Raw genomic sequence first — 23,612 nt, 5'->3', positions numbered from 1 at the left:
GAAGCATCGACAGAGATTAACCTTACACAGGAAAAGCAGGCATACTAGAAACAATAAGAGGAAAGATTTCTGGGAGCACTTGAAGCTATCAATGGTTTTCTCACAAACCTGGCAGAGAACGAAAACAGTGCGATCGTGCACCCCTGACGTTGATTGGTTGTCATTGTTCTTTATCTACCCTGAGCCAATGAGGAAATCACTTGATCCAACACACAACCAGCACATCCAGTCTTGCACAGAAAATGAACTAAGAGGTCAACTTTATGACATATAGAGCACCGGGTTATGGCCGAGTTTACCCATCCATGGTCAGTTATTTTTAGCTCAAAAGGTGCAGTGAAGGGTAAGCGCACTTTAGATAGCGGCATGGGAAAAAAGGAAAAAAAAAATCAATACAGCCTGGGGGGGGGGGGGGGGGGGTTGAGGTGGAACCAGAAGTAGTATTTGTATTGTAACAGTATGCACAACTAATGGATTTTTTTTAAACTAATGGGGTAATAGAAGGATAGATGAAATATCACACTATATTAGAACATGTTAACCATGTCAGCTTATAAATGCAGATTACATCTGAGCACTTGCTTCATCACGTGAAATACTTTTGGCAGCCATCATGTCTATGAAGAAGTTTGAAACATGTATACTGTGCCAGATTCTTGTGCAAGGTACACCGATGTTCAGACAAGTATTGCAAGCCAATCTGTGATTGTAATGTTTCATATCTTCTTGCAGTATTTGCAAAGTATTAAAGCTAGTTCTTGAACGTTAAATGACAAGCTATTAATGGTTTGCAGGCAACACTTTACCACAAACAAAAACAAAGTGTAATGGCAGCATGGGGCAACCAACAGCACCCTCTGCTGGAGTGCTCAACTACAAGCACTGTGAGAAAACGACCATCTGGAGATAATGACTTTTTCAGTTTGCATGCATGGAACCAGAGTAACCAGACAGATTACTGGAGCAAAGCATGTTCTTTTTATTAAGTGTACAAAACAAGTGCAAAAATAGTGATTCATAAGAGCGACACAAAGTAGGACTTGCCCTTCAGAAGGTTCCATCACAGGATACAAATTGTAATTCAATGCATGAAGTGCTTTTTGTAGAGAATGAATGAGTATTACGCAGTACAAAAAAGAAAATTGCAACACATGGACTTTGATTCACAGCATTTGATAAGTACTAAGTGCAAGCTGCAGAAACAAAATGCCATCAGCATTCTCCCTCTCAAACTATGCACAGTGCAAAGATTCTTACTAGGAAGGTTCTCTAAAAATGACATTCAATCTAATACACTTATTCAAATACGCAACTTTGGCCCATATGTTATTGTCACTATTACTTCCTAGGCTGCGCAAACACACAGAAATGACACTACTACGTCAAAGGAAAGACAAATTCTGTTAAAGTGGCAGAGCTACTCTTAGCAGGTCAGTAATGTGTAAATACGTCATAGCATGCAATGAAAGTACCTAGTTTATCACAGCTGAGTATAGTGAGAAACACTGATGTAGACAGGAAATCTAGAAAGAAGTGATAAGTGGAGCTGAAGGAGGGCAGACTATGTAAAACTGCAGCTAACAAGACCTCAAACAGCCAGGTACTGCAACCTCTGGCACTGATCTGTAAAAGAAAATACTGAACCGTGTTAACAAGCCTAATGGGATTGAAGGCATCTTGGGTTGTGGTGCAAATCAATGGTAAAAAAGGCACACAACTTGTGGATTTAGGATGGCTATAAGTGAAACCCCAAACTAACACACAAACTTTGCACAGAAGAAGCCCAAGTTTAATTCCAGTCATCCTAGCTCACACATCCCATGTTTGCCATTTACAAGATCATACACTTTGGCTTCTTTTTCTTCTCGTGGTCTTTTTTGGTCGGCTCAGGTTCCTTGCACCCGTAGAAGCTGGAGAAGCAGGCTGGTGCACTAATTGGCTCTCTGAGGTTGAGCAGCCACTTTCCCGTACCGTAATAGGTCAGCGTGCCGAGCTCCATCTCTTCAACTTGCTCCCCCTGCTGGCCTTCCTGCTGCAAGGTCAAGATTTCCAGCAGATCGATGCCCGTCTGAACGGGCTCGACACCCTCTGCGCAGCCCAGAGTGACATGGGCGCGGCTTCCCAGAGGCAGTGAGGCAGCTGCGGGGACCGACTCCACCTGCTTTTCAGCATCAGCATCAGCTGGCCACAACTGAAGCTGTTCCTCAGTGAGAGACACTCTGGCACCAAATGTGCGAGGGGTTACAAAGAGGGCACCAAGTGACAGATCGAAGATGGAACCATAGGAATCTTTTACAGCCTAGAGAAGAGGAAATACAAAAAGAGATCAAATTAAATGAAATTATGGTTAGTATTCAATGTCAGTTCAGCAATTACAAGTAAATGAATAATGCTTTCATTTCTGGGAAAATTGAATTGTTTCTTGCCTGTTTCTCTGCATATTCTTTGGCACCCTCAGCTTTTCCATAGTTACAGAATTTCGTAGTGCAATGGAGAATTCCTGTTGGTTGAAAGTACTGCTCAAGGTCCACCTCCTCAGCTTTTCCTGAAACTGTTTATGACAAAAAAGGAAAAGAAAGAAATAAGTTTTCACCCCTAATTAAGAGAGTTCAGTTACTTGGTAATAAAAATTAGACACTCACAGTCAATCAAATGTTTCTTGAAGGCCTCCAAGGTGTCCAGTGTTTTCAGGAAGTCCATTGACGTGCATTTAATCTTGTCCTGGATAGAGGACAGAAGGAACCAGCCAAAGTAAAGAGGAAGGGACACTTCTTCAAGTGGTCCTTTCATGGCTGCCAGATGGGCTTCCTCTAGGCCACGCTTGGTCTTCTTGGTCAGCTGTCCAAGATCTCTGTTCCATTCAGTTTTTGGCTCCAAGAAGATAGCAACAAGATTGTTCTCCTCGGCAATCTCTCCTAGACGGGCCAGGCGATCCTGGGTGTGGTTGGTGTCGTCTACCACTATCAGCACAGAGGAAGAGTTTCCGTCTGTGCAACGAGCAACTACAGCTTCATCCAGTGCTTTGTAGCCCTCTGCATTAGATTCTGGTTTTTCAGGTTTAACACCATGGTCATCAGCACTAATGACGGTGCAGTGGTCTTTGTAGGTGTCGGCTATGGCACGTGCCAAAAAGGTTTTACCGCTCCCTGGAAGGCCTCTAAGGACAACAAGGGTACGAGAGATTCGGAGGGCATCTTTGGTCTGCTCCTGTTCTAAAAAGGCAAAAGACAGAGAGCCAGAAGCTGGGACGATATCCTCTTCTTTTTGAGGCTCCGACTCAGGGCTCACATTTCCAACTTCTGCTGAAGCCTCAGTCTTTAGCATTTCAGCTTCTGCTGGCTTTTCTGAAGAAGTGTCAGACACCACAACAGTCTCTTCTGGTTTGGCTTCTTCCTTCTCCTTAGGCTTAGCTCCAGAGTCACCTTCAGCCTCAGTATCCATTGCTTTTTGCAGTTCTCCCACAGACTCAGCTTGTTCCTTCTCTTTTGGGCCCGGTGGCTGTGTATCTACTGGCTGCTGTGTCATGGCCGAGTCAGGTAATGTTTGCACTTTTATTTCTGGAACAGATTCGGCCGCTTTCTCTGGCGCTGGTTCAGGGGCGCTCTCTGCCAGGGGCGTTTGCAAAGCCAAAGATTCTGGGTTGTTCTCTGGCTGCTGTTCAGAGATTTTCTTTTCAGATGACTCTTCTGGTTGCTGTGACGCTGCTGCGCCAGGCACCGAGTCTGCATCAGCTTTTTCTGTGGGCATCGCCACCTTGTCTGTCACACTCAGCGCCTCCATTTCTTTCACGACCTCGCTTTCCTGACCATGTACTGCCATCTTCCCAGTTGCTTCCTCAGCAGCTGGTGACTTCTCAAGCTCTGTGGATTCCACTGGCGTCTCCACAGCTGCTTTTTCCACTGCAGTCTCCGCTTGCTGTGGAGTCTCTGACGCACCTAAAACCTCACCACTCTTCTCAGTATCCATTTCTGGTTCAAAGTCCAACTTTAAACACCACCATGTACCTTAAACATACAATCAGAAGACAAATCGTTTTATCAATTTACTGAATTCAGGAAAGGAAAGGCTCACTAAGGATATTAAATTCATTTATCACTTTTAAAACGGATCTAGCACATTAGCCTAACTTAAAAATTTAAGACCAGGTTACATTTTGGGATTTCCAGAAGTGTATCAGACAGAAAAATAATCAATTCCAGTTAAAACAAACAAAAAACAAAAACACCCCACTTTAACTACAACTGACGATGCAAATGTGCAGCAAACATATTTGAAAAAGGAACTCCTAGTCTTTTTTTTTCCCCCATAACTGTCACTTCTGAAGTCTTTTGATGGTCATCAATTTAAACAGTGCTGCAAGAATTGCAATCAGAATGTCTTAAGGGGAAGTTACACAATATTGAAAATTTGCAGAGGCTGTATTATACTCCTCTCCCCTAAATCAGTAACACACACACTATTTTACATCTGCAGAAGGTGGGGAGAAAAAAAAAGAAAATTCTGGCATGCAAATAACTTGAGCTTTAATGTTCATTTTTGGAGACGGAGGGGGTTTTGCAGCTTTGTGCACATAGAAGAAGTGAAAGAAGAATGCCGTCTTCTTCTCCTCCCCCTTTTACGTGAATTCCTATTCATCTGGTAAAACCACAAAAATCTCCAGTTCACTGGTAAATTGAGGGAAAGCACTGTATTAAAACCTTGCATATGCGCCACAGCTTGCCAGCAAAAAACAAGACAAAGGGCAATAAAGAAAATGGGGCATCGCGGAAGTGTAGTTACTTCATAGTGTAACCGTATGGCAAGCTCTGACCAAATATTAAAGCGTTGCTAAACGCTGGATTTAACAGATAGGGTGAAACTACGACGTGTCATTGGGGAGAAGGGGGAAGCTCTCACGAAACAATGTGGCAACAAAGCCAAGCTGGCCGTCGTTAATCCCGGTGTTTTCCAGTTTAGAAAAAACAAAAAACAAAACCCTAAATGCACAGCAATCGAAACCAGAGACACAAAGAGGGGCAACAAGAACAGAAAAAAAAATGGGTTCGTCTTTATCTCATACACAATAATCAGTAAATGACGATAATTCTCATTTTGTTGATTAAATAAAGTTTGAATTACATTAAAGACACCACGCTAACTATTTCTTTTAACCAAATCTATGAGATAGCCTCCAGAGGACCTTAAATACCGTTTTAAACAAAGGAAATCGATGGGAGTCTGGCGATTAGCCTGCATTTTACTATCAGCACATTGTGGCTAGGCGGGGAGTGGCGTGCACCTACCGTTAGCAGCCCAGACAAAACCAATTTAATCTGGCAGTCAGTAGAAATTAGCTGGACCATCAGCAGGCGCAACGCCACGACTCGACAACTTTAACACGCAGGGTGTAAACAAGTCGACGCGCGTTACTGGGCCAATTTATTTTTAAGGTAGTTCGGGAAAACAAAAGCGTTGAAGCAAGCAGTTCAAAAGAGTTTTGTTCGCTAAAACGTCCGCTTACCAGTTATGTCGCTGCTGTGGAGCTGGTCGTGGCTGCCGCTGACCACGCGTTTCTCTCTGAATACAATGACAACGCAATCCTGAGCACAGACGGGTACCCGCCCCACTCTTCAAGGGGTGGAAGGCGGAAAAAAAAAAAAAAAAGTAAATCCCGGGAACGCGCATCTGGGCGTGGTCAAGGACACGCCTCTATAGACCGGAAGTCTTTTGTGGAAGCTGTACCTTTAATCTAATCTTTATTTTATCGGTTATTTTTCTTTTTTCCAGTGTATTTGCATTGATTTCAGGAGAAGCTCGTGAATGGAACTAAAACTACAGACAAAATAGTATTAATAGATGCTGATATTAACATAATAGAGCATCTGCTGTTTAATTAGTTATACTCCCCATTTTATAAAATGAATGGCAGTTAAAATATTAATGACAATTAGAACCTTGTAGACATATTTTAATCTATAGCAGTTATATAGGCTTTAATATATCTCTTGTAATTCCTATTTATATTTGATACCTCATTTGTAGTTTCTTATCCATATTGTTACAGCTCTCTGTTCCATTTTACGTATATTTTGTTCACATTGGGTCAGTGGAAAAGCCATTGTTTAAACCTGTACACAATGCAAAGTTGACAGTAAGGCTGAATCTCACTTTGCAAAGTATTATGTTTTCAGGCACAAATACTTTTGTCCTAATCACGAATAAAGGTGTTTATAAAACATATCCTCCTTTTAACCTACCCTCAGACTAAATTAAATTATACAGATATCAACAACAGTATAAGTAAAAGAAAGGGAAGTAATTTTCCGTTGTCACAACCACTACCAAACAAAAGTCACACAAGAGTCACAGAGTCAAGAGAGGAAAAAAAACAGATATCCAAATTTTAAAAAGGCAAACAGGTTTCTAGTATATCTTAGTTTGCATATACAGGTAATATTATGCAAACATTTTATGTGGTTAAAATTCAAAGGGCACTACACACACTGTCACTCATATCACAACAATTGTGTTTCAGTAAAAAAAAAGTTTGCATAAACACTTGGGTACGTGACAGTAACACAACTTCTCTTTAATGGAAAAACATCTTATTAAAACTTCAGTAAAATAAAGGTTCTGTGAAGAAACTATGAACTGTAAGCAGGCTGTGTTTCTATCAATGGGAAATTTGCAAGAAGCAGTCATCTGTTTGCAAATCACACAGTGCACGCCTTGTAATAGGGGTACTAGGAAGGTGAAATAAGGAAGTTCTCTATAATAAGTTAATCTCTATATATGGAAGCTCTAAGGTAATACTGATTAATGGGACTTAATGGTTGCCAGGTTTCAGTATTTATATCAGTAAACAGAACTTTGTATATCAAGTGACACATTTTCCAGATAACATTTCAGTTTGTCATGGAACTTGCACAGAACAAAAATATGGGCTCAGCAATTACATCATGACTGTACCTGAATATATTCATTTAAAAAAAAAAAAAAGAAGAGTTTTTCAGAACTACTATAATTCTGCATAAGCTTTAAGAATTATAGCTTTAGTAAAAATGCTACAGAAAATGTCGGTATGCATTGTTCTTCTGAACATCCGAAATTCAAGTTTTAAGCATCTCCCATAAACACTTTTATTCCACAACGAATCACTGTTCATAAAACGGATATATTTTACAACTCTGAATATGATCTTCTCATTTGATTAAGTTACTGCTTTATTGCTGTGTTCCATATAGGTGTGTAAATGAACGCACGCACACACACACACACACACACACAAAATGAGTCTTTCTTCTTCTTTTCCTCAACCATTCTGACTGAAGGGGTTCCTCATTGTGTTAGGTGTTGCTTTGCTTCATGAAGGGCCTGAAAACAAATGAGAAATGTCAGGACTGAAAAAACGTACGTAAAAAGGAAAACAAAAGAATGTATACAACAAAGAAGCACGAACCTTCTCAATAGCATCCATGGCAGAATCATCTTCTAGAAGTTTGGCATAGGACAAAGCTCTTTCAAAGTGGGTGACACAAGATTCATAGTTTCCAAGCTTCACTGATATAAAAGAGTAAACTGGGATCAGGTTAAAGAACTGTGCAACAGTATGACTGATTCAAACACACTGTGGTTTAAGAAGTAAAGTATTAAAGTTGTGTGTCTCTGTTTTGTTAATATAAAGTGATGCATCATAAATAAATAACCAATTACATTCTGACTGTGCAACCAAAACATTGGCATTCAACTGCCACTTCTTATCGGCGATTCCATCAGCAGCAGCTACTGAACGGACGCCATAATCTCGAGCTTCTTCGTGGTGATCGAGCTTCAGGTAACACAAACCGATCTCATGTAACAACCATGTCTTCTCCAAATCACTGCAAACCAGCGGAAGCTTCTTTTCCCAGCTTATAAACAAAATGGAATAAAAAGGATTAAATAAATGTGTCAGAAATAAACATAGTTTTTGGATGAATTCAAGTGCAGGTATTATTTGATTATTTACTTACACTTGAATGGCCTCTGCAAACTCTTCATTTCGAACATAGACTCGGCCAATGTTGTCCAGAGCTCTGGACAGTGCTCCTGGGAGCTTGCTGTAGGTAAAAAAAAAAAAAAAGATTTCTTAATGTTTAATAATAATAATAATAATAATATTAGTGATTAAAAAATATTTATAGGAACCTTTCAAGACACTCAGGGACACATAACTGTATGTATAAAAAATGGAAAAATTGTAGAATTAAAATTCAATACTACAGAATCAAAGAGAATAAGCGAGCTTAAAAGGATGTATTTTAATGCTGGTTTTAATAATAGGAAGAAAATCAATATTGTGAGTGTGCTACAGGAGAGATTTCTAAAGATGAGAGGTCCACTCGGCTGAAAGCTCTAAAATCCATGGTAGTCAGACGAGTAGGTGGTATAATGAAAGAAAAAGAGGAGGAGGATCTCAAGGTATAGCAAGGAGTAGCAATGTGCAGAAGACCAGAGAGATAAGGTTGTGCGAGATTATGGAGAGACTTGAAAGTAAGAAGCTAAATCTTAAAATGAATGCAATACTTTACAAGAAGCCAGTGAAGCTGCTGACGGTCAATAGTAATATGTTCTATAGAACTGGTTCTGGTCTATGAAGAAGTTTGTGTGGTGGATTTAATCTCTCGTCCAAATATGTAGTTTTACTCCTATTCTGCCTTTCTTCTCACCACTGTTTGGCCAACTCCAGGTCTTTCTGATGATGCTCCAATGCTTTGTCCATGTTTCCCAGGTCAACCAAAGCATTGCCAATGCAACTGTGCAAGGTGCCCAAAACCTCTTTTTTATTAGGAACCTCTTTCTCAGACCACCTCTGCACCATCTTCATGACTTCTTCTGCCTTCTTCAGAGTGCCTTCTGCATTTCCGGACATAAACTCTGGGATGACAAAGAGGACAGTGAGAATTTTTAAACTGAAAGTAAAAGAGAGAATCAAGGTCTATGTTTATCCAGAATGCTATCTTGCCTCTGTCAATTTCATCCAGGCTTTTCAGCAGAAATCCAGAAGAGAGTGCGCTATTACGGCGCTTTGTACATTTCTCTTGCATGAACTTCTGCCTCATTTCTAGTGCAGAAGTAGGCTTCTCCTGGTGCCAAAATTCAGTGCAAGTGTCAAGGTAAGACAGACATCTCTGAATGATGTCCTTCACCTTCTCCCCACTCTTTGTTGTACCTTCTATCAAGTCTGCAAATCATTACATAACAGCTATTAATATTATTCAACAAGAATGAAACAGATATAGTTGTTTTTTTTAAGTAAACATTTTGAACAGTATATGCTAGGTGACAGTTAGATACATAGAAACATACAGTGTGTGTAAATTTGAACAAATAGCAAATTACCTTCATCTTTCATCAGATTTTCTAGATATTTCTTGTCACTATAAAACTCGCCCAGAAGTTGTTTGGTTGTCTTTTCACTCTTTGGGGTTTTCTCAGTCTTCTGATTTTTCTTCTTTGTGAGATTCTGGATAGCTGCAATTGGTTTGGCCCTCTTAACAGTTCAGAAACATAACATAACACTGTGCATCAGAAGACAGGTCAGGCTAAACATTGCATACAGAAAACTGCAGGGGTTTTGGGGGGATTGAGACAAGACACATAATTGAAGCAATGACTCAGCCTTGTTCTACAGAATACATACAGGTGGTGATAGGATTTAAGTGTGCATGGATTTAACTGTTTATGTAACATTTTCAGTCTCTTTCAGTGGGAGAAATGTTTCATTGTTCATCCAAGTGACTTCTTCAGACATGGATTTACCTACCTGGATGATTAAGCATGCATCAAGACAACTGTTCATTGGATTCATAGCAAGAGGGAAGAAATCTTTCTATTGTCTAGCAGTTTTGATATACAGCGAGCTGTAGTGCCTTCCTGCAACGAATCCTGGCTAAATGACAAATACTGTCATTTTTATTGTTATTTCCCTTGTACCATTAGAACAGCTCTGCCTCTAAGCCTGCATGTTAAATACATTGCTCAAATAAAAATTAAGGGAACTTGTATCAGGAGAAAGGCTGTTAAAGAGAGCTGCACCAGTATTTTTTTCCTTGGTGCAAGGAGGAACAGGAGGAGCACTGCCACAGCCCTACAAAAAGACCTCCAGCAGGCTAATCATTCATGCTGCTCTGACCAAACTGCTCCACACTCTGGTAACTGTGTTGGGAGACAAAGAAAACGTCATTGCAATGGCACATTGAATAGATGTGCCATCCTAGATACACATCTAGTTTCATCCTAGTTACCAGCTGCAAAGACTTTTGGAGGTTTCCTTGGTCTTACCTCTCCAATGCACCAAAGCACGATTCACATTGGTTTAAGCATCCCAGCTGGTAAGATGATGTCCCTTAAGTTTAACTGAGTTTGTGCTGTGCTGTGATAATTGTGACTTACCTCAGTGGGGTTGTTTTTATTATTATTATTTACTGAAGATATATGCACCAAAGACTCACCTCACCACCTATGTTGAGAAATGACAGGTCTCCTTTAATCTCCAATTTCACATTGGAAGGACCTAAAAGATGGCAAAGAACAAGCGGCTCATATTTTAGGTAAGGAGATGTGAGATGATTGCAACACTATTAACAAGACACTTACTGCCAACAGAGTTTTCTATGGCCTCCTGTGCTTTCTGGATACCCAGTCTGAACTCCTGCATTTGTGGACGTAGTTTATGGCCTCTGTGGTAAAACACCAGGGCAAATTCAAATTCTCCCATGTAGTATAAAGCTTCTGCCTTCAGGTACAAACCCTAAAATGGTGATTCAAAACAAATGTATACAATAGGCACTGAACCTTTAGCGGGGATATAAAGATACATTTTACTCATTTTCTATCATGACAGCAGAAAAACATTTACCTCAAAAAACGAGTTGTCTCTTTTAAGTGAAGCTTCTGCATCTCTCAAAGCGTTGTCAAACCCTCCCATCTTCAGGTAACATCTGGACCGAGCAACAAAGCACTGCTTGTCACTAGGCTTTAAAGCCAGTGCCTAAACAAAGAAAAGAAGTGAGCCATTTCTAGAGTGCTTAAAAAAAATCAGAGAAAAGGTAACGACGACACTTAACACTTACCTCTGTGAAGCTGTCTATAGCTTTTTTATACTCTCCTGCCTGGTACATCCATTTCCCATCGGCCATTAAAGTTGCGAATACGCCCTTAGATTGCTGGTCTTCGAGGTCTGCGTCGATGTTTGCCATTTTTGGCCACTTTTAAACTTTCTTTCCGTCAACTTGAAGCCAGTTTAACTCGTATAAACTTTAGCCCAACGCATCGATCCACGTTTAGCTGGTATCCTAGCAACACCAACAAACGAATCGCGAGGAAGCAGCGCCCTCTGCTGCTCATCTCCTGCAGTACACCAACCTCCACGCTACTTTTTTCTTAAAATTCCGAAACAAAACAAAGATATAAACCTATTTTAGAAGCCTCTTTATGACTGTGATATTTTCCCCACTCTATGGTTCACATTTTACTCACTCCAGTTCTTTTTTGGCAACTTAAAATATTTTTAAAGTTTTAATTTCTGCTGCCCTCTTGGTCAGATCTCTTTTGAAAAAGACATTTTTAATGTCCGTGAAATTTTACTAGAACAAATAAGACATATAAAAGTCACTTTCCCCAATAACTGTTTGCAGCTCTATTCACGAGATACATCATTCTTTTCTGGCAAATACAGGACATCACTTTTTTGGCATGATACCAGATTGCAGGACTCACTCCCACAGCAATCTGTAAAACCACACGGTATCTTTATGCAATACTTCTAAACTAATGATTCCAAACAAAAGAAAGATATCAATCTAGGGGAAACCCAGAGGAGGCCAACTTTATTGTCATGGCTGGTACTTTTCCAGGGAAAAGAGTGGATGGTCTCACTCTCACCATAAAGAGCAAAAACAATCAGAGCAAAATGAGGACACTCTTCATACTCAAGTGCACCAATGGACTAATGGGGAAATGATTAAACATTCCTACGTTTCAATCATCACACAGCACCTGAACATTTTGGACAACAGCAAACAGATTTCACTTTATGTGGAGCAATAAAGTTGTCACTTTTGCTCGATGCCTCCACCTTGCATTGAATAAAATTAGACAGCTTCAATGTCAAATAACCTCTACTGTATACTGTAATCGATTTGAGCTTAAAATGCCATGCAGATCTAGCAAACCAATCATCTTCCTGAGGTTTTTTGGTTATTTTTTTTCCCAACGTAGTGTTCATGGTGGGTGCCTCTTTCAATCTTAGGAGAAGAGCATCTTCATCTTACGCTGACGTTTATATCAGACAGCAAATTTACAATAAATATACATTATGACGATAAAAAAATGGAAAAAAAGAAACTCAACTATTATCACAAATCAACACTTTACATTCCAGTAAAATGTACAATGCAGCAATCTGTGAATGGCAACATCAAATGTGAAACAACAGAAGGGACGGAGACTTTGCTGACAACAAAACCAGCACGGCCGTCTCCTCTGCCGCCTTTCTAGTGTGCTTCGGCTGAATTACATGCGTAGGTCTAGACTCCAGCTGTTGTCAACTTAAAAAAGAAGATTGAGTGCTCCCAAAGGCTTATGACAAGGAGGCAGTTTTCAGTGCGAATTCGTAGCAGCCAACTGTCTGTGTGACAGATTCGTCAAAAAAAAACAAAAAACAAAAACGGGGATGGTGCAGCTTGCTCAGTGATTTCCATCACAAATCACTGAGCAAGTTATTAACTGTCATACAGAGAATACCCCCCCCTCAGCAGTAAGTTGAGATGAGCAGGATAATAGCTTGCTCGAGAGTTTTCCCCAGGATGGCACTTCCTGCATGGATCCCTAAAAGCTCTAATATAATAGCTGTGCAATCTTTCCTATTTGAAAAATCCAGACTATTTGGACCAGTGTTGTTAGCCATTACCGACTTTCAAGTTTGTTTAATTCTGGAAGGAAGAAAACTAAATCCAAAACCAGTAAAACTACCAACTCAGTTTGAGCCAACTTGGTGTCCTTTGCTAGACGGGCATTTGCTGCATTGGGTTGCATTCATTCAGTCAATGGCATATACAGGAAACTGACTTGCAAATCAGTCAGTTATTAAATACAGATGATGGGTTGTGGGGTTGACATTGTTGGAAAGTCCTGATGTAGTAACTGTTTAGGTAGTCGACTCTTCCAATTAACCAAACTGGAAGAAGAAATTTCCAGGTCCAGATGCTGAAAATAATAAAAAAAACAAAACCATTAGCGCATTTAGGATATTCTCAGATTGTGGGACTCCTTCCAAATGGCTGGCAGAGGGACAGATTTTTACTTTCAAACAGAACATATGTTACCTTCGAAACTAAAACCCCCTGGACCTCCAAAGAATGCCTTGAAAATGTTGTTGGCATCAAAATCTGGAAAGAAAGAAAACACAAGAAGCGACATGAACACAGAACTATCTGGCTGAATTTTCTCGTATCATTTCAATCTGATCATCCTTGAGACCTCACACACTGAAGTCGGCCCATATGCTCACCTCCCATGTTCATGCCGTCATCCTCTAGATCCTGTCCGGTGTCGTAGCGAGACTTTTTCTTTGCGTCAGAAAGCACGCTGAAAGCTTCGCCCACTTCCTTAAACTTCTTTTCCTCTTCCTTCTGTACCTCAGCACTAGCTCCACTGTGACGGTCTAAAGGGAGGGGGAAAAATGAAAGCAGTATTATATTTGGTAATTTAAATCAAAGTCCTTCTAGAAGCAAATCTCACAGCTCAGCTGCCATACCAAAAATCACCCATGTCACTTATTTAGGCAGTTATTTTGAAGGATTATCTAAACTGATTTTCATTTCAAATGTCTGAATAAAGATAAGATTAAAAAAAAAAAAAACAGTTCCCTAAAATAATGTTTTAAAATATCTTTTCACTGGAAATTATATGGCCATATTTGCTGCAGAAAAACTTCCCCCTACAATTCAGGACTCTTCATTGATGTGATGTTTAGTTCTCTTTTTACGTAGAAATCAAGCACCTGGGTGATGTAAAAGTGCCCGTTTGCGGTAAGCTTTCTTGATCTCCTCTTCTGTTGCGTTCTTATCCACCCCGAGGATTTTGTAGTAATCTTTCCGTTTGCTTTTCTTCAGTTCCAGCTGGGAATTCTTCAGGAGTTGCTTGTGTTCTAGGTAATAAAGTCAAAAACACACAGCATGTAGATTAGTAAGCATTGCATTAAAAACAGTTATGTAATGTCTCTAAAGTGGCAACTTAATACTAGTCCAAAGGTGCCAATATGTGGAAAAGGAGCACTGTGAGGTGGTAATATCTGCTCTGCCCCCACCTTTTGTCTTCTCTGTCTGGTAAACCTTTTCATAGTCCCGCACTGCCTCTTCGTACTGCTCCGTGTCCATGTAGCTGCAGGACACCAAGCACAAGTCTTTCAGTCAATTCATTACTCAATTTGAACTATAAAATACAAAAGTGTCGGTAAAAAAGTGAAGCTTCTGCTTAAAGAAACCAAATGACATACAAGTTGGTCTGTCTACTAACAACAAAGTAAAATCTTCGGCATACCACTGTGCTCTCCTTAAATAGGCCTTGATGTAGGTCTCATCCAGTTTGATGGCCTTCGTGCAGTCTTCAATGGCCTGTTCTAGTTTCTTGAGCTTTCAAAGAAAAAGAAAATGTGAACATGTGAGGCAAAGAGACAGGAAAAGGTAGTGACCTGTGGTGTCTGTATGCCTACAATTGACATATTTTAATGAAACTAATGTTATGTCTTACCTTTGATCCGACTGTAGCTCTATTACAGTACAGCTTGGCATTTGTCTTGATGTTATTAGGGTCTATTGTTAGCGCCTCAGAGTACAGCTCACATGCTGCCTCATAGTTTCCCTCCTTGAATGCCTTGTTTCCTTCCTCCTTCTTGGCTTTTAGCGCTTTGGCATTCTGGGTAGAAAATTCATACAGCAGCTTTAAAAGCTCCTCTGAGCTAACTGAAACCTCAAGCAGACTGGTGAAGGAGATTTTTTTCCCCCTGCTAAATTTGTGTTAGCTGTTAGCTACTGAGTTACTCACTCTGCACGCAAGCCGAGCCTTGTCGTGGTCAGGAGCCATACGCAGGGCCTGGACAAAGAACTGCACAGCCTTATCAATGCAGTCCTCATAGTACAGACAAAGACCACGCACGTACAGAGCGTCCGCGTTAGTGGAGTCCATTCGAAGAATATCACTGGATACAAACAGATAATTACAGGCAAAGTGCAATTAAAAAGAGTAAATCACATTAAAAAATGTACTGTTACACCATCTTCAAAGGAGAAGTTCATTTCTGAAAACTCAACTGTTTAATGTATTGCAGACAACCTAGTAAAGATCAGAAGAGTCAAATCATGACAATCGCTGTTCCCACTATTCAGAACATATAGTAAGCACTACATATAAACACAACAAGGAATCTTCATGTTCAAGGCAAACTGGAGTGATTAAATTTAAGGATCCGTGCCCTGACCAGCTGTGATTTTTCATCCTGACAGTTCTTCAACCTGCATGGAAATCACTGCTTGCACATTTCAGTGGCCCTGTCTGAGAAAGGCATACTGTTTTGTTGTACTTCATGTTAGGGCAACTACATACCTCAGTGACTTTTCCCCCATTATATCCCTTTGACAATAATGTCAAAAAATAAATAAATCTTTTCAAGTGTGCATTCTTACCTGGCTACAGACTGAGCCTCGGGGTATCGCCCCAGCAGGGCTAAACACTCTGCTTTTAGTATCTTGAACTTGTGACAAGCGGAGGCAGAATCCAAGGCACGGTCCATGCAAAAGACAACCTAAACACAAGCAGATACCTGCAGTACGTGATGCTTGACTTGGCAGGTATTTATGACATAATACACCTCACAAATAACACACCTCACAAATAAAACACACACACACAAAACAAAAAAACAACTAAAACTGTATCTAATGAGTAGCTTACCATCCTGAAATCTCTCTTCTCAAATCCAATCTCTGCCATTCTCTCATATTCAAGGATAGATTCTGCATTCTTCACCTGCCAAAGGAATTTATGATATTCAGTAACCATGAGGAAGAACTTCAGTGCTTCTCAGAAACTGCTAGTCTCTTGAGTGCCATGCTTATTAAATCCAGGTCAGAATAAGTACAAGTGATTGTGAACTACTACTACTGGATTTCCATTCAAACCTTTTTTTGCTCTTTATTTTCACTGGCTTGGCCAAAGCCAATTTAATAGTGGATAATCATGTCCAAGTTGTTAGGTCATGCTCTCTGCAACTGAGGCCAACTCACCTCCTGCTGGGCCTGGCTGTTGTCTGACTCCAGCTCTAGAACTCTCTGGAAACAGCGGCTGGCAGCCATAGCATTCCCAAGCAACAGGTGGCACTTGCCCTCTCGCAGATGGCCCTGTAAGTAAAAGATTTACAGTTCACAGCCTAAAGTGATAATACCCTGTAATGACCAACATCATTAAAAACATATGACTGCCTCTAAAATATTTATCTGTTATGTAATATATTACTAGACTACAACCAACAACAGTGCTGGAGCTTATGTGTTTATTGGCCTTGTAATACTACAGATATAGACCACTGGTGACTTATACAAGATCTGCAATAAACAAAAGCTTTTACAGTCTATGTGAAAATCTGTATTGCTCTAAAGCCATTGCTTGTTAGAAATATTTACAAAGGAAAATCCTCACTACTATCTATATATCTATATCTATCTATATCTATATATATATATATATATATATGAATGGAATTTCTTTAATTCTTCAACCCACCTTGATGAAGGTGTTGTCTAGTCGTACTGCTTGCTGGCAATCCTCTAGAGCGTCTCTATACCGGCACAACATCATTAGTGTCGCTGCCCGATTTCCATAGTAACTTGCATTCTTTGGGCACATATCTGTTATGTTAAATTAAGAAAATTTTATTAATATTCTACCAGGGACATGTTGGATGCAAATGTTAAAATTCTCGTCCACATGAGAAATTAGCATAGCTTCTATCCACAGAAATATATACTGAAATTGTTTAGAAAGAATTACCAATGGCCTTGGTGTAATAATTGAATGCTTCTGCATAATCCTTCTTGACATAAAAAGCATTGCCTTGTTCTTTGAAGCTCTCTGCTTCCCTGTGTAGAAATGGGCAAAAAGAAAGAAATCAAATAAAGCTTGCAGGCAAATCTAAAACAAGTGAGAAGAGAAAAACACATGACAGGTGGTAAGATAAGTAGAGGTAGACTTGCTGAATTGTTTCTTGACTAGAGGTAGGTAATTACTTTTTTTCATATTCATGTTTTCGAGTAAAGAAAGAATGACACAATGTGCATTTGACAGTTTGCTGGACTGAGTTAGCTAAACATAGAACAAGTCAAACTAGCAGGACAGAGTGCACGTATTCCCAGCCAACACGCAGCAATGAGACTGAGCCAGGAACATATGACACCATCCTGAAGGGCTACTGCCGTTACTTTTTTTGGAGGCCTGTCATACTTCACATCACGAACACTCATTAACTGAATGGTGCCATTAAGTAATTAGCCAGCTTTGGTCATCTCTGGGATGTGAAAGCAAAACTCTTAACTCCGATCAACTTTCACACTTAACGATTAACCACCAACTTACATACGTTACTGTGAACGAAACCCAGAAATCCAACACAAGGGCTAGCTAAAGTGGAAGGCAACCGAGCTAGATGCTTTCCAGGGCCAAATTTAGCTAAACTGTTAGCGGTAGCGCGCTGGTAAGCTCTCATGTTGCGACAAGAAAATTAACACGACGGGGGCTTTTGAGCACACATATCAATAAAAGACTTTGATATACGCGTTTTTCATTCGCTGACAACATAGCTGTAATTTCCACCACCTTTCTAATTCTTCATCGCTGAGCAGTTCCATGTCAGGGTCCATGTTCACAGCATCACAGCTCTCCGTCGCCATTTTGCCGTCAATGAGAAAGGCGGGGCTACATACTGCAGTCGTTACGTACAACATAAACAGGAAGTAGCACATTTGGGAAGGTAAGCGTTTTCTCAAGCGAAATTATGACAATTAGCAAATAAATGTCGGCAAAATAACCAGAAGTATCAGCGTGTGTATTTTTGAAGACACGTTTTTACTAGCATTTGTCATATACAGGCAACATTAATGGCTGGTTTTGTGATATAGTGGTTTTGTGTCTTCCCGAAGCTAATGCTAAGCTATTTTCTGTACAAACGTCTCCAAATTAGCTATCGTTTGCGACGCAAAAACTTAAAATAACTATGTCAGATAAAAGGGTTTTTTTTTTTGCCAGTGGGCTCTTCTAACTTGTAAGTTAGCTAGTGTGCATAGTAGCACAGTTTATCTACAAAGGAAACCAAATAAGGCGTACTGTGTTGTTGTGTTTTGCATTGTTTCTAAGTAATGGCTTTGATCAATTGGGTAGTTTTTGTTTTTTGTTTCTTCTGTCCTAAACAGATTTTCGGACTGGAGAGTGAGAAACCGTCATGGGTAAAAGCTGTAAAGTGGTGGTTTGTGGTCAAGCCGCAGTAGGAAAAACGGCTGTGTTAGAACAACTACTGTATGCCAATCATGTTGCAGGTATGTCGCTTCCCTACATTATCATATATTACCTCAATGAGTCAAATGATGTATGGTCAATGTGGTTTATCCCCGAGTGATCGCAGCAAAGCATAATATAATTTGTTGTCGACTTGCAGTAGTGTTGATGTTATTGAGTGAGTATTCTCTCTGTCGTCCATTAGTTATTTATAACTAATGTGACAGTATGTAATCGTAACTGAAATCGTGATTAAAACGTAGCAAAATTGATTTGGTGCTATATAAAGTTTAAATGAATTAACTCAACGCTTGGTGAGTTAACAGTATATAACAGTTGTATTAAAAGTTTATAACATCTAAGACTCGCATGTTGTCATCTTAATATTTGTGCAGCATATCACATCATTTGTGTCCACCTTTGTTTATTTCTTGGTAGGTTCAGAGCCAATGGAGACCCTTGAGGATATCTATATTGGCTCCATAGAAACTGACCGTGGCACACGAGAGCAGGTGCGCTTCTATGACACCCGTGGACTCCGGGATGGGATGGAGTTTCCCCGACATTACTACACTTTTGCTGATGGCTTCGTACTAGTCTACAGCATTGATAGTAAAGAGTCCTTTAAACGAATGGAGGCCCTTAAGAAAGACATTGATCGCCACAGAGACAAGAAAGAGGTAAGCAGTAAATACAATTAATGTGTATAGTGAGGGCATGGGTTTTGATTGGTACACCTCACAGTTACTTGTTCTGTTCTAGTAATTTCAGAATAGAAGAAGTTATGTTTATTAAAAACCTCATAAATATTCTGCTCAAAGTGTGGCTCATCTAATATATGTGATATCTAATATATCACTATTTTTTAATAAATAGATATACATAAAAAGGTTTAGTATAGGTGGTGTAGTGATTAGCACGGTTGCTTCACAGTAAGGAGGTCTTAGGTTTTAATCCACCAGCCTTTCTGTGTGACTGTCTGCCCATCTTTGCTTGGGTTCTTTCTGGGTTGTCTAGTTTCCCACAGTCCAAAGACATGCATGAGTTAGGTTAATTGGTGATTCTAAATTGCCATTATGTGTAAATGTGAGTGTGACTGGTTGTTTATCTCTCTATTTGCCTTGCGTTAAACTGAGGGCCTGTCCAGGCTGTCCCCTAAATTGGATAAGGGAAAGAAAATGGATGGATAAAAACAGTACAATATAGAATACATAAAGCTGCAGAATATTCTGCACCAGTATGCAGAATGCATTGTTATTTAATATTGTAACATTAGTTGTCAGGCTTTAGTCATTGTTGTAGCCTTGCTTTGGGGGTCATGTTTCATTAATGTGCACTTAAAGAGGGATGACAAGCCTTTATAAATTCATGACACAGCAGTTCGAGAGCTTTTTGGGTCTGATACAGGTCTCTGGGATATTAAAGAAGCAAGCAAGCCAGAGATGCCAGATATTGATTCATCTGCCCTATGTCCTGGGATGATATTTCTAAATTATTAATTTGAATATTGTTTCCTCCCAGTCATATTTAATTTTCACCAGACAATCTGCTGTATCTGAAGCCACAGCAGCTGTCATGAAGCACAATGTGAAGAGTTGTACAGTGACTAATGTGGAACTAACTTGATAATCTGATCTATAGGTAACCATTGTTGTGCTGGGTAATAAACTGGACAAGCAGGAAGAGAGGAGAGTTGACTTGAACGTGGCCCAGAATTGGGCGAAGAATGAGAAGGTGCGTCTGTGGGAGGTGTCTGTAGTGGACCGACGTACACTCATTGAACCCTTTGTCTACCTCGCCAGCAAAATGACCCAGCCACAGAGCAAGTCCACTTTCCCTCTCAGCCGCAATAAGAATAAGGGCAGTGGTTCAACAGATAGCTAAAATATCCGAAACAGCTTTTGAAAGGGGAGGCATGTTAAAGGAAACCCTGTTTTATTAAAACATATATATTTTATCAACATGAAGGATTGACTTAGTAAAAATTTGAGAAGGCAGAGAAATTATGTTGAGAAGGAAGGCAAGATGATTGTATGGATCTTTGTAAACAGAGAGCACTGTTAATATTAATAAAACACCTGCATTTCATATTTGTTAAAAACAAAATTCTTAACTAATTATGATTTTTGTAAATTCTTTATGTCTCTGTCATCTGTATATGTATCACATTTCCCGTTCTCAAATAATTCCCATTTTTTCCAGGTAGAAAAATGTTCAAACTGTTTCACCTGCATTGATAAACATGTGCGATAGACTGTGTGATTTAGAGCTACATACTGTAGCTCTTGATCTACTGACAATCATCATTTTGATCTCAGTTTATATTTGAGATTCCAGAGATTTAAGCTATCATAGTCACTTGAGGCTCACTGTAATGATGACGAAGGACCTTACACATAGTTTGTACACTGGCTACTTTTTTTTTTCTTTCGGTAAACCTGTGCACTAAATGTATACACGGACTGAACCAAAAATGGCAGCAGTTTCAAATGTTACCCAATAACTGCATCACACAAATGCTGAATATCATATTGGAAAAGGAATGATGACTGAAAGGGTTTCATAGATGCATTATTTATATTGTACATAAACTGTCCTGTCTGTTGATGTGGAGATTTGTTACACCTTACACGTTTGTTGCTGAGATTTACTGTTTAATATTGTCACGTGAATCACTCAGATTCTTTATCACATTTAGCTTTCTGTACGGGTGTGATGAGTCTGACTACAAGATGGTCAGATGATATTTCAGTGTTTCTGCAGGCTGAAGTGCTACTTTTTCTTGTTGCATGTAAAAGAGAACACTCGATTTAGTTAAATTCCATTTCAATGTCAACACGATTCATTCGTCACTGATGAAATCGGTGTATTGGGGTTTTTTTTCTTCTGAGGTGTAAAGTAGAACCTATCACTGGACTGGTGTAGCATGAAGTCATGTATGAGCAGCTTTTAATGTTAGTTTCACTAAAATGGGGAAATGTGAAAATTTGTCAGTTCCAGGGTCTGTCAACACTATATCATGCAGCTTTTTTTTCTTGTGAAGATTAACCTTTATGTATAAATATCCTGAAAATGTGCTTTTTTGAGATGTTTGCATGTTTTGTAAACAGATTAAAGCCTTTGACTGTGCCTAATTAGAATTTGTGGTTGTGGGTTAGGTAATTCAACATAGAACAGGTGTCATTCTATTTTTCTGTTTGCTATTTTCTGCACCGTTCTTCTTATTTCTACTTTTCTATTTACAAAATTGTGTCAGTAAGATGTAAAACTCAAAAAACAGAAGCTGGAATTGAAGACTGAAGATTTAATCTGATTTAGAAATTTTGAGTAAAAGCAACCTCTGCTGTCACTTATTTTATTGCAGAAGTCTCTGATCTTGTGGTTAAACAGGATTTTTCACATGGTTTTGTAAAAAGACCCTACTTTCATTTGACTTTCAACTGTAGCTAATCGATTATCACAAGTCACATCTAATATCAGTTAAAACATGTTTGTTGTCTTCACACGCTTGAAAATAGACTCATGGCATTTGAAGGACCACGAGTGATGTGGGTGGCACTCCACAACAGTCCCAGTTTCTCATGTGGCCCCTTAGGAAAATTAATTGCCCACGCCTTTAAGATGTTTCACCTCTAATTGGAGTCCTTTAGGTTACATGAGTGTGGGTTGAAACGCCTCTCGAGAGTGCCTTAGAGCTGGTGGACTTAAATGTGAGTGACAGGGTGGGTCAATGATTATCAATGTGACTGTGGGCTTTTAGAACTGGAGAGACTTTTTAGATGAGAGGTGAGCCTGCTTGGAGAAGCTTAAAAAATGCAGCTCCCTTCAACTCAAGCACTTAAGACCAGAGATGGGCAGTAACGCGTTACTGTAATCTGATTACTTTTTCAAATAATGAGTAAAGTAAGGGATTACTATTGCAAAAACGGTAATTAGATTACCGTTACTTTCCCGTAGAAACGCTGCGTTACTAAAACCGTGATTTTTGCGAGAATGTCTCACGACAGTGACGTAAAGCGAGTGCGCCATTAGTGACAACAGCTGTGTGCAGATCAACAATGGATCATATATCGATTGTGGGAGAGAGTATGAGCGTGCAGCGTTTAAAGCGTGGAAGTATTGACCTTACTTTGAGTTTGATTCCATAAAAAGTGACAAAAACATTAGTGTCCATCGTGCGTGGGAAGAAAACTTCTTTTTACAGCGAAAAAACCCCTTCCAAGCAAGCACCGAGTGCGCAATGACGTAATGGGAAACTCACAGAGAAACTCGCGGATTCTTCAACTGACCGTGGCACACCTGCACCAGGGTAAACCTCCGCCTACCGCAGTTCTGCTTTACAGGTGAAAATAGAGCAACAGGACCGCTGAGTCTTTGACTTTATTTATTTTCTGCTGTGTTTTACTTGCATCTATTTGAAAGAGTGAGTGTAAACACAAAAAATATTTTATTTTATGTGCTGGAATGTGCAGAAAATAGGTTTAAATGTTAAACTAATTTATTCAAGTCAGAGAATGTTGCATATAATTAAAATTTTGCTTGATGCATAAAGTTAAAAGATTAAAACTGATAAAACAAGTTTTTATCAAAAGGTACCTCTCCATTTGATTACATTTTGTATGATGGATTATGTAGAAAAAGTAGAATTGGGCTGAAAGATCTATGCTTTATCACCTCTTCAGGTTGTAAATCGTGTTTTTAAAAAGTAACTAAGTAATTAATTACTTTTGAAAATAAGTAATCAGTAAAGTAACGGGATTACTTTTTTGGGGAAGTAATCAGTAATTAGTTACTGATTACTTTTTTCAAGTAACTTGACCAACACTGCTTAAGACCGCCACGACTTGCATGAATGAGAACCTACATAGACCAACGTACCATTGAAATCAGCGACTGTGCAGTCCTTGATTGACACTTAAACCCCCACGGATCGCCATTTGGCGTTTTCTACCTTTAAAACCCGGAGAGCAGCCAAATGGCTTTTAGCTAGGCTTTAGCTTCAGCCAAGTGGAAGCTAAATTGGCTAGTCATTCATATGTATATTGGGT

The 23,612-nt window shown here is 39.5% G+C and overlaps 4 protein-coding genes across 7 annotated transcripts; 1 reads left to right on the top strand and 3 right to left on the bottom strand.

The window, feature by feature from the left end:
- Positions 1-959: 959 nt before the first annotated feature.
- On the bottom strand, positions 960-5,656 carry cnp (2'',3''-cyclic nucleotide 3'' phosphodiesterase). 2 transcript variants are annotated; one of them, XM_086289791.1, is made up of 4 exons: positions 5,501-5,656; positions 2,643-4,004; positions 2,427-2,551; positions 960-2,299 (listed from the first exon to the last, which is right to left on the bottom strand). In XM_086289791.1, exons 2-4 carry the CDS (start codon positions 3,964-3,966, stop codon positions 1,832-1,834), a joined length of 1,917 nt encoding a protein of 638 aa, XP_086145917.1. In that variant the 5' UTR covers positions 3,967-4,004; positions 5,501-5,656; the 3' UTR covers positions 960-1,831. The 2 variants fall into 2 exon arrangements, with proteins under 2 accessions (XP_086145917.1, XP_086145918.1); XM_086289792.1 differs by lacking the exon at positions 5,501-5,656 and adding an exon at positions 5,283-5,432.
- A 341-nt stretch (positions 5,657-5,997) lies between these two features.
- Positions 5,998-11,335, bottom strand: odad4 (outer dynein arm docking complex subunit 4). Of its 2 annotated transcripts, none has more exons than XM_086289787.1 (11): positions 11,094-11,231; positions 10,880-11,011; positions 10,618-10,700; positions 10,473-10,534; positions 9,361-9,511; positions 8,984-9,202; positions 8,688-8,895; positions 7,992-8,078; positions 7,693-7,889; positions 7,439-7,539; positions 5,998-7,353 (listed from the first exon to the last, which is right to left on the bottom strand). In XM_086289787.1, exons 2-11 carry the CDS (start codon positions 10,918-10,920, stop codon positions 7,318-7,320), a joined length of 1,185 nt encoding a protein of 394 aa, XP_086145913.1. In that variant the 5' UTR covers positions 10,921-11,011; positions 11,094-11,231; the 3' UTR covers positions 5,998-7,317. The 2 variants fall into 2 exon arrangements, with proteins under 2 accessions (XP_086145913.1, XP_086145912.1); XM_086289786.1 differs by having other exon boundaries at positions 6,060-7,353; positions 10,618-10,771; positions 11,094-11,335.
- Positions 11,336-11,817: 482 nt separating this feature from the next.
- dnajc7 (DnaJ (Hsp40) homolog, subfamily C, member 7) lies at positions 11,818-18,050 on the bottom strand. Its single transcript, XM_086289785.1, has 14 exons — positions 17,890-18,050; positions 17,068-17,156; positions 16,801-16,925; positions 16,305-16,418; positions 15,973-16,047; positions 15,705-15,823; positions 15,067-15,220; positions 14,773-14,937; positions 14,563-14,654; positions 14,330-14,403; positions 14,024-14,170; positions 13,532-13,684; positions 13,347-13,409; positions 11,818-13,227 (listed from the first exon to the last, which is right to left on the bottom strand). The coding sequence occupies exons 1-14, from the start codon at positions 18,033-18,035 to the stop codon at positions 13,190-13,192; spliced, it is 1,554 nt and encodes a 517-aa protein (XP_086145911.1). The 5' UTR covers positions 18,036-18,050; the 3' UTR covers positions 11,818-13,189.
- On the top strand, positions 17,905-21,693 carry nkiras2 (NFKB inhibitor interacting Ras-like 2). 2 transcript variants are annotated; one of them, XM_086289788.1, is made up of 4 exons: positions 17,905-18,043; positions 18,483-18,605; positions 19,003-19,244; positions 20,206-21,693. In XM_086289788.1, the coding sequence occupies exons 2-4, from the start codon at positions 18,512-18,514 to the stop codon at positions 20,446-20,448; spliced, it is 579 nt and encodes a 192-aa protein (XP_086145914.1). In that variant the 5' UTR covers positions 17,905-18,043; positions 18,483-18,511; the 3' UTR covers positions 20,449-21,693. The 2 variants fall into 2 exon arrangements, with proteins under 2 accessions (XP_086145914.1, XP_086145915.1); XM_086289789.1 differs by having other exon boundaries at positions 18,012-18,043; positions 18,451-18,605.
- Positions 21,694-23,612: the final 1,919 nt, after the last annotated feature.

The sequence above is a fragment of the Aulonocara sp. 'chitande type north' Nkhata Bay genome, linkage group LG4 (genome assembly GCF_057382095.1).
Source record: "Aulonocara sp. 'chitande type north' Nkhata Bay isolate Kocher_YH1m ecotype deep benthic linkage group LG4, A_spYH_male_GT1.1, whole genome shotgun sequence".
NCBI lineage: Eukaryota > Metazoa > Chordata > Actinopteri > Cichliformes > Cichlidae > Aulonocara > Aulonocara sp. 'chitande type north' Nkhata Bay.
Note: the sequence above shows the minus strand (reverse complement) of the source record. Positions and strands in the feature narration are given on the sequence as shown.